At 39.0% G+C, this 16,435-nt stretch overlaps 1 protein-coding gene across 31 annotated transcripts in view; it reads left to right on the forward strand.

Moving 5' to 3' along the window:
* The first annotated feature begins 267 nt into the window (after window positions 1-267).
* Window positions 268-16,435, forward strand: part of LOC106084029 (zinc finger protein 37) — a 134,004-nt gene continuing 117,836 nt past the window's right edge. For 22 of the 31 annotated variants that reach the window (XM_059370447.1, XM_059370449.1, XM_059370448.1 and 19 more), the window contains exons 1-2: window positions 269-691; window positions 767-2,382. In XM_059370447.1, coding sequence (XP_059226430.1) covers window positions 566-691; window positions 767-2,382 — 1,742 coding nt within the window. In that variant the 5' untranslated portion in view covers window positions 269-565. Of the gene's footprint in view, window positions 692-766; window positions 2,383-13,527; window positions 13,919-13,998; window positions 14,443-16,435 lie in introns of those variants that run through there. The other 9 variants (XM_059370446.1, XM_059370451.1, XM_013247449.2 and 6 more) reach the window with 3 other exon arrangements.

The raw sequence follows: 16,435 nt of genomic DNA on the forward strand, positions 1-16,435 counted from the left end.
GTATTTTTGGAGGCACCAAATTATTTACGGACAATAATAGAAGAGTTTTCAGTTGTAAATGTAATAGAATCTTAAAAAAAGTATCATTAGAATATATATAATATACACATTTTATTCAAAGAAGTCTTAATAAACCAAAAAAAGAAGTTGATAACGACTTACTTGGCATCCCTAAAGTTAGCCGGTTTCAAGGTAGCCATTGCAATTATTCAGTATTGATTAACGGATATTCGATAATCTTGGTAGTTGTAGCGTCATAGCGTCGATTTTTTCATTTTCTGGATCCATTGTGCAAAAGAAGTGGAGTTTAGATGATAGTGAAAATTAAAAAGAAATTTTAAATAATTAATTGTTCTTAAAATCGTTAATGTACTATTGGAATAAATACATATTATATGTATAGACAATGTTTCTGTATAATTTTAAACGTATAACATAGAATTTGTTATTTATTTGAAAAAACAAAAAACCCTTATACACACCGTCGCAGTCGTCGTCGTTCTGAAAAAATCGATCTGGTGGTGGTGGTGCTCGAACGAAAAATCAACCGAACTGCTGCTGCAAGATGGTTAAGTGTATTTTGTGTCTGGAGTACCCGACAATACCGGGCCCCAAATTCTTGGATGTATTTTCCGAGGAGGGCACACGCCTGGGCATAAGTGCGATTATTAACAAACACTTTTGGATAAAGGTAAGTGTGCGGTTGATTTTTGCGAATATTTTTCCGATTGGCAGCCTTGATTGCAATTATTTTGTCTGTATACAGACTTATCGAAATGGCGACGAAGTACAGCGAGTTTGTATGACATGCTGGGAAGTTGTGCGAGACTTTCATATATTGTATGAAAGGGTGGAAGAGGTTCACAAACACTTGGGGATAAGCACCATAGATATATCAGATGACCCGTTACCTCATCAGGATGTGGTTATGCTCAAATCGGAAGATACCCCTGTGCCTATGATACTGCAAGACCCTATTATGGGTCATTCGGGGTTGGGCGATAATTTATTTGACCCCGAGGTGAAGGTGGAGGTCAATGATTTGGATTTATTGCCACAAATTGAAATTATTGAGACCGAGACGGATTTAGTGGAGGGTTCGCCCCTCGATAACAGCGGAGAAAAAAAGCCACGACGTGGACGCCCCTCGACCAGAGAGCAAAGTCCCAAGACAACAGCCGCCAAACGTATTAAGAAAGAATCTTCACCCGCATTGCAAGACAGCGACGACGATGGCAACAATGTGGATGTTTTTGCCGACAGTGAACCAATTGCTGATGATGGAGATACGGATGGTGCGGACAATTCGCTTGTGCCCACATCTTTGGAAGTGCCAGAAGAAGAAGAAGCCAAAGAAAAAGAAGTTCGTCCCAAACGAGGTAGACCACGCAAATCCGATGCAGAGAAGGCTAAGGCCGCCTCCACCCCGGCTGTGAAAAAGACACCCGCTACGCGCAAATATAAAACAAAGAAGTCACTGGCGGCTACCATTAAAAATGAAGGCGACGACAGCGAAGAACCCTCTTGTTCAACATCGGCTGCTGCGGGAGTTTCTGGCATTAAAACGGAAAAGCCTGTGGACGAGCAATCTGAGGCGGAAAAAGCAAAGGCTAAAGAGGCTGGTACTGAAAATCCAAGTGCTGCTGACCCATCTGAGTCATTTGATATACCTTCCTTTGCCAATGACGATGATGATGACGACGACCAAGAGTTTCTTGACAATGACTTTGCTGGTGGCAAAGATTCTGATGACTCTTCCAATTCCGATTCAGATGAGGCTAATGAGTCAGAGACCTCGGACTGGGAAGCGGATAAGTCCAAAAACGAGAAGTTTGCCATCATACTAAAGAAGGAACGCAACACTCCCAAGAAATACAAAAAGCGTGAAAAGACCGCCTCCGAACCGAAGCGCATGTCCAAAGAAGACATAGCGGCGCGCCAAGCCCAACAGGCCGAGTATGACAACATCATTACCAAATTCTTTGAGAAATTACGATGTCCGAAATGTGAACTCCTAGTGCATACGTTCAGTGATATGCGCGCCCATTTCCGCCTCGATCACAATGATGACCATGGTTTTGTTGAATGTTGTGGCCGACGTTTTGCCACACGAAAATTCCTGGCCGAACACATAATGGTCCACTATAACCCAGAACATTTCAAGTGTAAAACTTGTGATAAAATATGCCGAGATTCAACGCAACTGGAGTCGCACGAACAAACACATTTGCCCAATCCTCCCGAGGCGAAATACAAGAAAACCTTCCAATGTGAAAAATGTTCGAAAACCTTCTCATCAAAGGCTTCATTTGAGCATCATATGGTGGCAAAACATGTTCCTCGTGAAGAATTTAAATTTGAATGTCCTGAATGCAAGAAAAAGTGAGTACATGCACACATTTCTTTTCACTTATCTAAGTCATATCAATACTATGTAGTAACGAAAGTTGGAGTTGTTTGAGACAACGATGAAGAAAACACAAAACAAAACAAATGCTTCCCTACCTTAAGTGGCCTAGAATATTATGTGATAGTGTACCTTTTAACTACTCTTACTATACATATATTGTACATAATGTTTTTCTTTTATGAACAAATGAATATCAATTTTTTTTTATTAAACTCTCAACTCTTCTTTTGAAGAGCCATACATAGTCTATATGAAAAATTTTTTCAACTTATCACTCTTTATGTATGTATGTCCATGTACTATGTACCAAATAACTTATGTAATGTAATGTTGCCATATATGGCAATTCGAAAGCACAATTGATTGAATTGATTCTTTACGATTATTAACAATTGTGGTCTGCATTTCCAAAAAGGCTTTAATTTTTGTCAGTCACTTACATTGCGATTAAGATTATTTTTTTTTGCCAATTCAAAATGCATTGTGTATTAGTTGTGGTACAAACATTGCCATGTCCTTTAGAAAATTCTTAAATTTCATGACCCTGTTAAATATGCAATTGGGAAATGGTAACTTTGTCTTCCGGTGGTTTTCGTTTTAGAGTTGTTTTTTTTTTTTTGTTTTTTCATGTAATTTTTTTGAATTTTTAGGAACGAAAGCATTTCTTTGAGAACTTGTCTGATTTGTCGGATGTGAACATTCGGAAGTTTTTGGGCTTTTTAACGCTATCTGAATGGTACGGCGGCAGGAACTGGAAGGCATCTTCCTTCTCCTATCCCTGCGGTATCACTATGGACGAAAACGCCTAAGTGAGTCTAATGGCAGACAACCACTTAAATCTAATCTAACCTACTAGCCCAAAGTCATAACCTACTATTGCCAATCCCTCCTCTAGTTTTTTTGTAAAGCCTTTCGGCATATATTTGCATGTCAAGTCGTGTTTTAAATTATCTCAATAGGCTATTATCTGCCGCTAGAAAATGTATGTTAGTGGTCTCACTATGGGCACGTGTGCAAGTGATTCTGACTGCAGAGTGTCACATTAACCAACTGTCTAAATATCGCAGATCGTCGTCGTCTTTGTAGACACATACTTCCACTTGGGGAAATCTTGCAGTTTAGCCCTATTGTTGTTAAAATTACTATTCTAATCAGATTTTCTCATATCAAAAAGAAATTTTAAGTCATGGCTTATGTTAAAAGTATAAGCCATTGGAAATGTTGGCGATTTTTTTGCCCGTTATTTAAACCAAGAATCTCTAGCTGAAGCCATTGCATTGTGTTCACAATATCAAGCCTAATAGAAATGGGCTAGGTAGGGGGCATGTTAAAGGAGGTTAAAGAAAGCCAGTGTTCGAATCCGTGTGGAATCATCAGAAACCTTTTTGCGGGGGTATTAAGGTGTTTTTGTTGTTGTACCAGCATAAGCATGTGGAGGTAGCGATTCTCGTCAAGCTCCGTTAGGCGAGCAAGCTCGTTGCGTTCACGGCCGCTGATTGAGACTCTCCACTCGAAACCGCTGTCCGCGACAGCAATTACTTTTACTCCGGATGGAACGTTTCCATTATCCACAATCTGTGAACGGCCTGGTATCTCCCAGCTAAGCTTTTCGTGATAAAGATGAACACCACAAAGATCGGGGCTCAAAAAAGGTCGAGCTCGTGTAGTGTCCTTGATTATCCCGGTCCATGCTATGTCGTGCATAGCAGTAATGAAAAACTTCTCTCCAAATAGGTTTCGCCCTGCGGCATGCCGTTCAGTCTCGGGCCATAAAAAGGAGGCCCCTTATCACTATTGTTTGTTTTTGTTGTAACAGTGTTCTGTACACTGATGCTGCAGCCCTTGTCGAAAAAGGACTCCATCGGGTTAATCTGGTACGTACAAACGGCTGCCATGGCACTGTTTTCAATGATATTATTAGGCATTTCATTGTTCAAGTTGCTGCGTATCTTGCTTCAGCTCCCATATCAATCAAACGATTTGATCCCCTATGCAACCGCAGGTCACAATTCATATTCGATTTGGCTGAAAACAAAAATTCCATGTCAGTCATAGCTTAGGTAATCAGCCATAGCTTAGAGCTGGTAAAATGAATATCGATTATGATTTTTTTTATCGATACTATCGGCGAAATTGATAAAAATAGCAATCCTATCTTGAATGCATCCCAAACCAATTGCCCTCCTTGTTGAGCAACTTATTGACCCGGTCAACTTATTTCACAAATATCTTTAATTTGCCTTTGCGAGTTTTGGCTTTTAAGCTACAACTTTCAATGATGTTATCTAGCTAATACAGATTTGAGCGACAAAACTAGTAGGTCGCCAAGGCGTGAGATTTGCAAATGATGCAATTTTGATTTAAGTTTTCGACAGTAAGTTTTCGACTCACCTTTCCACACGTACCACGGGCTACGATTTTTGCTCAAGAGCAGAAGAATGTTCCTTTAGTTTATCTTTTCTGTTTTTCTCTTATAGAATATGGGTGATGGGAAATTAAAGATAGTATCGATACTATCGATATTTATTTTAAAAATATCGAAAATATCGAATGGTGCCAAATGTGCCATAGCTCCCTTATAAACTTAATTTTCGTCGTGATTTTATGTGCATCTAATGGATTTCCTTAAGCAAGACGTGTCGCTAGGCCAAAACTGTTTGGAGTGAAGTTTTAACATGGCCGATGATCTCACCATAGCATGGTACAAAACAACGCACAAGATAGAAGATACCCTTAACAGCGACAGTATGATCCAGTCACAAGAGGACTAAATGGCTGTAGGGAATCCAGGCAAGGAAAAAATATTTAGCCAACATCCTGTGTCTTTTTGCAATTGCGGTGGAGTGACGCAAAAGTTGCCGCCATAGCGCAGAGGTTAGCGTGTTCGCCTGGGTTCGAATCCTGGCGAGTACATCAAAAAGATTTTCAGCTGTGGTTGTCTTCTCCCAAAGCTGGCGACATTCGTGAGGTACTATGCAATGCAAAACACGAAAAGTCTTGCAGTGTAAGAAGGAGAATAACGCCTTCTCTGAGCATGAAAGGGGGAATGGAAGGGCAGATGATTTGGCGGTGAAGGCCAGAGGACTGCCGTTAATAAAATTGTTAACCCGAAGCCTTTCGGGTCGACACAGTCCGTGTTAAGGGAGTGGGCGACTAATACGCATGCAATATTGTGGAACAGCGAAACGGTCGGTAGGATGGCGAAAATCCTATGGTGGGATCCAGATCGTGAGAAGACGAGGCTATTACTGATAGGAAGTAAGAACGATGTCAGTACAGCTCTCGATATCATAACGGGAAACATAGGACTACGAGCTAACTTATGTAAAATCGGTACGGCAAGTGATAGCATGTGTAGGGCATGCGAGGAAGATGATGAGACGTTGGAGCATTTTCTTTGTCATTGCCCGGCTTTCGCGTCTAACATATACCGGCACTTAGGTGGGGACACTATCCCAGACATGAACCTACATAGGGGAGTGACATGGAAAACAAGTAGGGATTTTGTAAGTAGCACGGAATTCCTAACTTAGATTTTCTTTTTTGAGGTTACTTATTTAAAAACTGCCTGCGCAGACTCGACTATAAAAAGGAGGTACTCGGCTATAAAAAGGAGGGACTCGGCTATAAAAAGGAGGTATTCGGCTATAAAAAGGAGGTACTCGGCTATAAAAAGGAGGTTCTCGGCTATAAAAAGGAGGTACAGTGCTAATTGATTTGTGAGAAGTTTGCCCTGTTCTTTAATGGAATATTCATGGGCAAATTTTGCAACTCCTCTTCGTCATCGCGTTTTCAACTCCTCTTCGTCATCGCGCATTCTGAGGAAGTGTGCTGCTTCCTGACCCTGCCTTTTTAATGAACAGTCATGACGCCGAGTTCATACTTCATCATGCAGCAGAACAGAAGAATGCGGAAAGATTGAACAGGGCCAGATTCCCTCTGTCTTATGGCGATATTCGTTAGCATACATCCAGCATACAGGTTTAATGGACTAAGATCGAGAATGTCATTAATCGTCTCCCTTAGGGCACTCCTCCATGCCCCAGATTTCAGCAATGCATAGGACACAGTTGTCTGGAGCCCTATGACACACCAGACATCCAAGGTGAGAATTGAACGAACAACCTCCGCAAACTTTCAGAGCACCGTCCCCGCCTCAAGCTCCCAACACCCTTCTATTCAGATGCGACAGATGTAGAGCGCATTAAATCCCCATGGTTCGACGTTTCTTCTCTTGCTTAGTTTTTTGTTAAGAATCACGCCCAATTACTCGGTCTTTGAAGAGAGCGGCAGCCCCATCCCATCCAAGACAGGTCCCCTGAAAAAACCCAGCTTTTGAAAAGTACCAGTTCAGTCTTTCTGAGTTTTAAGCCAAGCCCGTTGGTCCTCGTCCATCCTCCGCTAATATTTTTTTACTAATGATGTCACCAGGTTTCGAACTCAGGCGTTTAGTACAGTAGACGTTACATTTACGCGGCAATCGTATTCTACCAGGAGGCGTAATTTTTATGATTTAGCTAAAACTAATATAACCTAGACAATCCAAGTTTTGCATAAACAGTACGGGGGGTGAGGTTGGCACTCCTACCAAACCTAACAGTGCTGAAGCTTGGCATGTTGTATTTGGTAACGATTTATAAACCCTACTGTTAGTTAAGGCCGAATTGGTTCCTGGCCTGATATAACACCCATTCAGATGTCTTGGGGTCCCGTAGCACACAATTCTTATCCGATTGGCCGGAATCTTGCATCCACATCCATACTAATTTTGGTCCGAATTTGCTCCCATCATCGCATAGGTCCCATATAAACCGATCATTCAAATTATCTTTTTGAGCACCTGCAGAGCGCAATTCTTACCCAAATTGATAAATACCAAGCTCCAAGATATCTTTATTCACTGAATCTATCATCGAAGTTTTGCAAAGTTCATATAAATTACTAAATTTTTTTCCGAATGCTTCATGCACTGTGATACAGTAAGTGTCAAATTGCAAATTTGACATGATAAGGGACCTCCTTTTTATAACCGCACCCAAATGGTGTGCCGCGACAACTCTTTGGAGAGAAATTTTTTACAACATAGTATCTCACAAATGTCGCCAGCACTAGGAGAGGTTTACTAACGCTGAAAATTTTTCAAGATTTGAACCCAAGCGTTCAGCGTTATAGGCGGACATGGTCACCGCTACGCCACCGTGACATTCACCCAGATAAAAAATGGTCACGTTAGTTTCCTTTTGATCTCAAACCGATGTCATTTTATTTGTTTACAACGTTAAAAAATAGATTAAATTACTGACTATTACTGACTACACCACTACTGTGGATAGAGCATAGATGGACAAAGACACGAAACCCACATGAATAACTCGCGGTATAGCCAAAACTTCGTGTTGCTTCGTTCGGTCGACGCATTGTTGTTATTTTACATAGCTATTTCACTTGGTTGGTCGTTCGGTTTTTATTTCACCTCATACTTCAGTATATTCAATTGTATTAGTGTGTGTAAAAATTTAAAAATGCAAATTTGCGCATGAACCATCCACTAAGGAACAGGGCAAACTTTTCACATATCAATGAGTGCTATCCGATTCAAGTTTAAGCTCAATGATAAGGGTCTCCTTTTTATAGCCGAGTCCGAACGGCGTGCCGCAGTGCGACACCTCTTTGGCGAAGTTTTAATATGGCATAGTATCTCGAATGTCATAAGGAGGTAAAAGCCTAAAAGAGAATAACCACCGCTGAAACAAAAAAAAAAAATCTGATGTTCGCGCTAGTATTCGAACCCAGGCGTTCAGCGTCATAGGCGGACATGCTAACCTCTGCGCCACGGTGGCCTCCCCATCATCAATGTAGTGAGTACCATCACTAGTGTAGTGAGTACCATCACTAGTATGGTGAGTACCATCACTTGTATACTGAGTTCCAACACTAGTATAGTGAGTACCATCAGCAGTGTAGTGAGTACCATTACTAGTGTAGTAAGTACCATCACTAGTTTAGTGAGTACCTACCATCACTAGGTTAGTGAGTACCATCACTAGTGTAGAGTATCATATATCCCATGGCAGCCGGTTGTACGTACCGGATTGACCCATTGAGATCCTTCATCGGCAAGAGCTGCCGCCGCAGTGTACAACACACTGCTACAACAACAACACCATATATTGACCCCACCCAGTTTTCCCTTATACCAATTTCGTCATTCCGATTGTAACACATGGATTGATGTACTAAATAAACAATAGTTTTATAAATTCGTTCTTTACAATTTCCTACTTAGGAATCTCTAGTACAATATATATAATAATTTTTGTAAAGTTTTTGTCTTTTAAGGATCCTTTAAGGATAATAAATATAATATGAATTGGAAAAAATATTCAAAATATGAGACCCAACAAAGTATATATTTTCTTGATCGTCTTGACATTCTAAGTGGATTTAGCAATGTCCGTCCTTCTGTCGAAATCACGCTAAAAAAAGAAATAAATCTAGCCGATTGAAATTTTGCACGAATACTTTCTATAAGAGTAGGTCGGTTGGGATTGTATTTGGGCTATATTGGTCCATGTTTTGATATAGCTGCCATATAAACCCGTCCTAGATTTTAACTCCTTGAGCCTCTATAGGGCGCAATTCTTATCCGATTTCTTTGAAGTTTTGCATGAGACATTTTGTTATGACTTCCAACAGCTGTGCTAAGTATGGTGAGATTTGGCTTATAAGCTGATATCGCTCCCATTTAAACCGATCTCAGGTCTTGAGTTCTTTAGCCTCTATAGGCCGCAATTCTTGTCCAATTTGGCTGAAACCTTGCATGAAGTATTTTATCTTGATTTCCGATAGCTATTTCTGGTATGGTCTTAATCGGTTCTTAACTTGGTATAACTGCCATATAAACCGATCTCCTGATTGTACTTCTGGAGTCTCTAGAGGGTGCAATTCTTATCCGATTTATATGAAATTTTGCACGAGGTGTTTTTTTTTATAAAATCGGTTCATAACCGAATATAGCTCTCATATAACCCGATCTCGAGTCTTGCCTTCTTGAGCCTCTATAGAGCGCATTTCTTGTCCGATTTGGCTGAAATTTAGCATGAGATGTTTTGTTTTAACTTCCAATAATGGTTTCAATCGGTACATAACCTGATATAGCTCCCATATAGACCGATACGGGATCTTGATTTCTTGAGCCTCTAGAGGTCGTAAATCCCATAGCTCCCATATAGACCGATCCGGGATCTTCTCTTCTTGAGTCTCTAGAGGTCGCAATTCTTATCTTACAACGATTTCTTCTATAACCTTTAAAATGCGTGCTAAATATAGTTTGAATCGGTCCATAACCCGATACAGCTCCCATATTAACCGATTTTCCGTACTCCTTGAACCCTTAAACCGCGAATTTCTTATCCGAATGGCTCAATTTTCGCACTATGGCCTCCAAAATCCTTTGCTTGCCTAATGGGAGATATCAGGCAAAGAAATTGACAAATGTGATCCATGGTGGCTGGTATATAAGATCCGACCCGGCCGAATTTGGCACGCTTTTAGTTGTTTTAATTTAAAGTTATTAGCTGGGGGCTCGTCCTTTTACTTGCCTCAGCAAGATCATTCTACGTTGGCTTTATCACTTTTAACGTAGATCCTAAAAATTTGTTTTAATCAGAATGTTTTTTTTTCGATATATATACCAGGGAATGTTATTCTGCGTATTATAGCTCAGCTTCGGTTTGTCAGAACGGGAGAGGGGCATGTATTCATAATTAATTATTTTACGTTAATGGCATAAAGTTACAGTGGAAACCCTTGGAAATTCAGCGGATGGTATTGTGGATTTTTTCTTCACACTTTAGTCTGCCCATGCATGTGGTTATTTTTATTGTTGTAGCAGTGCGTTGTATTTCATCCATTCCTCTGCTGGGTTTTGTTAAGTATTAAAATCTAAAAACTGCGACTAAGAAGAGATGTGTTAAGAAGGATCTGGTCCTAAGTCCAGTAGGATTGACTGGGTAATGGTTAAACATGTTGTTGTTGTAGCCACTTGTTTACATGCGGTTCAAGCTATCCTTGGCTACTTCCCTTTGGGGAGCAAGGTCGATGACGGTTTTAAGAGACGATTCTTTATGCAATGTTGATGCTTTACGCTAGGGCAACGAGTATGGATTTTTTGTATATTGTACCGCAGTTTTGGTGGTATGAAAAGAGGAAGAGAAAATGCAATCTCGGGTCACTGTTTACATATGATAAGATCTCAAGGCCTTGAGAATAGGTGGGAGAGAGTGAAATAAAGCATAAATATATGCTAATCAGTACCTAAGATATTTTTTATCTTATCTTGGTAAACTGTAACTGGGGTCTCCTATTGGAGATTTCCTCAAAAACTTTGCCATGCTTAACTCTATCGAAAAAGTCACATGGCTGTTCTTTGCATCGATTTGGCTTATTGAGAACTCGACTAATATGTGCATTGATGGCTAGGGGCAGAGCATAATTTACAAAACCTATTTTATATTTAATTGGCTGTTGAATTTGTGTCTTGGCTTCTATTGAGAGAAGGGAAGTCGGCTTCTATAATTCCCCTCGATATGATTCCCCTCTTTGTCACTCTACACATTTCTAAGACACAATTAGAATGTTCATAGAAAAATTCAGGAGTTTGGTTACAAACCAACCTGTACCAACTTGTCCATGGAGTAATGGGGTGTATAAAAATCACCATATGAGAGCCCGGCACTGGATAGCTGTGAGTGCCACACAGGCTTTGAGGTCCGATGTGTGTAGTGCTCATAGCTGCGACGAGAAGCTTAGCTGCGAGATAGCGGGCACGTCCACAGGTTGCGAATAGTAGTGGAATGCTCCATACAGAGTACCTGCAGTGGCTGTCGCGGACAATCAGAGGTATCGAGAGAGAGGTCGGGCGGTACCGGTTCTTGCATAAATACTGAGTGCCTATGCTCATCGATATGACAAGGCGATCCCATGACAGCCGGTTGTACGAACCGGATTGACCCGATGGAGTTATTCATCGGCAATGGCTGAAGACTCCGTGTATAACACAATGCTACAACAACAGCAACAAGAAGGCGAGGTATTGGCGCCTTTAAATACCAATGACCACCAAGATTCCGTGGCGATTGGTTCCTTGGACCGGAACGAGCTTTCTCATGGCGAGGATCGCCACGTCAACATGCAAGTGCAAAAACTAAAAACGGATGAGACAAACGACTCGCTTCTCGTTTTGCCTTTGTGCGCTAAGAGAAGAAATTGAAGCTAAAAATTATGAACGATTGCTGTTATTGTAAATTGCTACCATCATAAGCCTTTGTATTTTAATGCAGGGAGTGCCAGAGAATCTTACTTGTATGAAAAAATTGGAGGTGAATTCCCGAAGTTTCTTTCTAACTGTCGCTCACTTCTTGTTAGCAACGTTCCAACGAATGCGCAGCTCATTATAGGAATATGATCGAGGTTTTTTGTTCCAAACCTCGAAAAGATTAACTTTGAAACGTGTGGTTTTAGCAAGATGGAGCCACAGCACGAGACTTAATAAATTTGTTGCGACAACATTTCTAGGCCGCCTTATCTCTCTCAGAGGCTATCTCCAATGGCCGGTAGGCTCTCCAGATTTGAGTCTGGGCAATTTCTTTTTATGGGGCTATTTGAAATCCCTGTTGTATGTTGATCGACCACGGACCATAGCACACCTCCAAAACAACTTTCTCGACGCCATTGCCAACATACCGATTGATATGCTGCAAAGAATGGATACAAATTTGAAAAATCGACTTAATTTGTCTATGCGCAATAGGGGTCTGCATTTACCCAATGCAATTTTCATTTTTCATGAAAAAAGTGAGATATTGTATTATCTAATAAAACAATAATCAAAACTCTGACTGAAGTACTTTTGTTTTTATTGATTTTTCAAATAATTAAGTTTCTCTGGTGCACCCTTTAGTTAAAACCAAATGGCTGCTTACATTCTAAGGGCATCTGCAAAGAGAGGTAGAGATTTATTAAAGAAAATATTTGTGTAACTAAGCGACAATTGTCTATAAACAAATTGCATATCCAGACAGAGCTAGGCCGTTATATACAAAATCAAAGAATAAGCCACAATAAATGCCATAATTTTGAAACAGAGTTGATTGTAGCCGCGTTCGTGAAAACTGTATGTTACAGCGACATCTTGCTGCCATTTGTCCCCAATAAGCTCAGTACTGCCACTACAAAAGGTTTTCGCACTCTCTTCGTTATTTTTTCATAGTGGTAATAGTTGTTCTCGCGAATTGTTGAACTTGCTACTAGGCTACAAGGCACAAAAACAGCCGAGCTGTTAAAAAAGACTTATCAAAAATTAAATTGCCAATAACCACCCATCATATATTGAAGGATTACAGGAGCAGGGAAAAAGTTTTGAAATGAAATTTGCAAGATTCTGCTACTAAATTCCAAAATTCTTTTATATCGTTCATTTCTCCCTAAGGAGATGTGGAGGCAGCATTATGCAAGAGTTAGTTCAGAGAGAGGCTGAAACGCAACGCAAAGTCTTACTGCCTATTCCACTAACTTTGTGTCACTGAAAATGAGCGGGTTTCGTTCGCTCTTATGTCAAAACCAGCTGATTTCATAAAGGAAACACATGTGTTTGAGTGACTCGAGTCATTCACTTCAATAACACAAAGTTAGTGGAACAGGCCGTCTTTTGCATATCTGCCCATATATAATCGAACTTTTAATTTATTGTCATTATTAGTGGAGACTCAATTTTGAACATTATAAAAGAGAGACAAAGAGATCTCAGGTTCAGTAAAAAAGAAACTGTGTTAACAGATTTAACATTGAGTTTACTCGTGCTCACCATCAAATATCGATATTCATAAATTAGCATTGGCAACTCTTTTATAACTTTAATATTTCTATTACACCCTGGATGTAAAAAACACACCCCCGTGAGATATGAAAATGTGATTGATGAACAAAAAAAAAAAAAAAAAAGAGAAAAAAATACACAAAACGAAACGACATTTCTGGATGCAAAACATCTTTTTGTAAGTTACACAAATATTTTGTAAAATTTCAATAAATCTCTACCTCTTGTTATCACTTTACAGATGTCCCACTGAACGTAAGCTGAAAGATCACATGAAGACCGTCCATGATCCCCAAAGATCGGTGATTTGTGATAAGTGTGGCAAAACGCTCAAAAGTGGTTATAGTCTTAAAAAGCATCATGAAATAGAACATTCAGATATACCCAAGCCAGTGCCGGTACCTCAGCAATGTGAGATATGTGGCGCTTGGCTGCGGCATGTGGCCGGTCTGAAGCAGCATATGAAAAACATACACGAGTCCATAGATACAGAACACCGATGTCACATCTGCAATAAGGTGTCATCAACAGCCAGAGCACTCAAGAGACACATTTATCATAATCATGAATGTGCTAAAAAATTCCAATGTACCATGTGTGAAAAGGCTTTCAAAAGGGCTCAGGATTTGAGAGTAAGTTGTGTAGAGGATATTTTCAAAATGTTGTTTTTATGACTACACTCAAACGTTTGCTAATTTTGTACAATTTGTAGGAACACACCTCTGTGCATACGGGTGAGGTTTTATATACTTGTCCCAATTGTCCCATGACATTCTTTTCGAATGCCAACATGTATAAACATCGTCAACGTTTGCACCGCACCGAATGGGAGGCTGATCGCAGCAAACCCATACCACCGAATATAATGAAACAAGCCAAACAAGGCAGCAAGGTGGTCCGTATAAAGACCCAAGTCGAGGAGGAAGACGATGATTTAGAAGATAATAAACTTTTAATACCACTCATGCCCATAATACCTGCAAACTCAACACTACCCAATCATCATAGTCATCATCCACCGTTTATTAATCCCTCCATGAATATAACATATAGTGTGGGAATGCCCTGAATGTCCAACTTCTTGTGTAAATAATGGCAATACATTTGGTGTTTTGTTTTTTTTTTTTACTTTTCGCTTCTTCTTATGAGACATGATATTTATAAAGAGTTCGTCAATGGCAGCACTATGTTGTCTACCGCCTGGCTGGCTGGCCATACTTCTATTCTAATAAATTTATTTAAAAATGATTTTTCTAACTTAAGATTTTTAAAGTATTCAAACTTTTTGTGTTGTTTTAAGACATACATATATGCTTAAAACAAAACCCTCTAAGAATAACCGATTTAAAGGTCACCTAAGGTATGGAAATGTGAGTTAGGCTAGGCAGTAGTTTTTAATTTATTAAATAAGTTCTTTATTAAATATATAACTATTATAACTACAACATCACACACAAATACATAATGCATAGTAGTTATTAGATGTAAAACAAAATGCTAAATCGAATCACAAGCGAATTGCACATTGGAGAACAAATGGGAGCTACGAAGTGCGTGCTTTAAGTGGATGGCACTAACGTGTCCAAAATCCAAAAAAAAAGCCAAAGTAAAACAAGGTAAGTCTAGTTTAAGTATGTGTTTTTTTTGTGCTATAAATAATATAAACTAAAGGAAGTTAACGCGATAAAAAAGACCAAAATTGATGGATGGACAGTTGGACTATTTGTTATACATTGAAATGAGCATATATAAAAACAAAGGAAATTTGGAGCAACAACCATGTGGATATATGATAAGGCCGTGTAGGCTTTCGTTATACAAATCAATTTTAACAAGACCAAATGATTCACCCCGAAATATACGACTATGACTATCAGAAAGGTTCTTAGAAAATAATTATTTTCATCATATTCTTGCTAAAAAGAATTATGGTTTACAAATGGCAACACTGAAAATATTTTAAAACAAGAGACATTTAATAGTTGTGTGGGGTCTATAGTCTCCATCAGAATGGTGTTTAATTTTTCTTAAAATCCAATATGTAATCATGTCAACAGTAGATTTGTGTGATTATTTGAAATTAAATCAAAAAAAATTTTCTTGTCAAATGGGCAACACAAATGCCTTAAAACCCCGTTTACATTGCTCATTAAATCCGGATTTAAGGCCCTCGTCAGCTGATTTTATAAAGGGAAATCAAATGATCGAGCCATTAAATCCGTGATTTAAAGAAGTGTTGTAATAATTTGTCTTATTTTATGTTAAACAATCTACTTTCTAAAGTGCGGTCAGCATTATTGTTTATTTGTAACAGTTTTTAATAATCCGCCCTGTTCTACAATTCTATTTTGGTCGAATGTAAAACAATTTCTATTTTGTTTTGTTTTGCAAAAGGATTCCGCAAAAATAATGCGGTTTCAATCCGACTGCATATACCCTGACGGATTGATTTCTAATTAGTTTTTCATTTCAATCAAGAAAACTTTTTTCTTAGGACAGCTTTTTTCTATTTATGTTTCCAATAGTTATAAAAATGTTCTTTATTAACTGGAAATTATAAAATAAGAAAAGTTGGTTTGTTTTCCCATTGGAATGTTTGAATCAACTCTAAATGTGGTCGCGCGAATGTATGATTTTGACAGAAAATATTTTTGACAAAGGGTGCGCACATTTTTAGGTTTGTAACCAGCTGTGCTAAATGATAAAACAAAACAACAAACCTGTAAGCCTAATATAGTCAAAAACATGCCAGCAGGTATATTTTACAAAAAACATATTTGAAAAACTAAAAAATTTCTAGGCGGCAAAAACAAATAAACATCTGTTTCTTCTTATGCTTGTTTACAAATTTCACTAAACACAGCAAATCAGCGGTTTATTGATATTGCAAAGTGGGCATCACCTCGAATAACAGAACATGTGTAAAATTAATGTGCGGATTTCAAAAACTAAATGACAATGGTCGAAACTAAGAACATTGGTGAATGACTGGACATCGGTTAAGTGTTTAATTTCTATATAAATTAAAGTGTGAAAGGTGCGAACAGTTGTGACAAGAAAATACACGCACAATAGAATCTGTGTGACGCCGGTGGTTTTGATAAATACATCTATGGTAAGTGATAGTACTGTTCTATTTTAAATTAAAA

Source organism: Stomoxys calcitrans, chromosome 5 (genome assembly GCF_963082655.1).
Source record: "Stomoxys calcitrans chromosome 5, idStoCalc2.1, whole genome shotgun sequence".
Classification (NCBI taxonomy): domain Eukaryota; kingdom Metazoa; phylum Arthropoda; class Insecta; order Diptera; family Muscidae; genus Stomoxys; species Stomoxys calcitrans.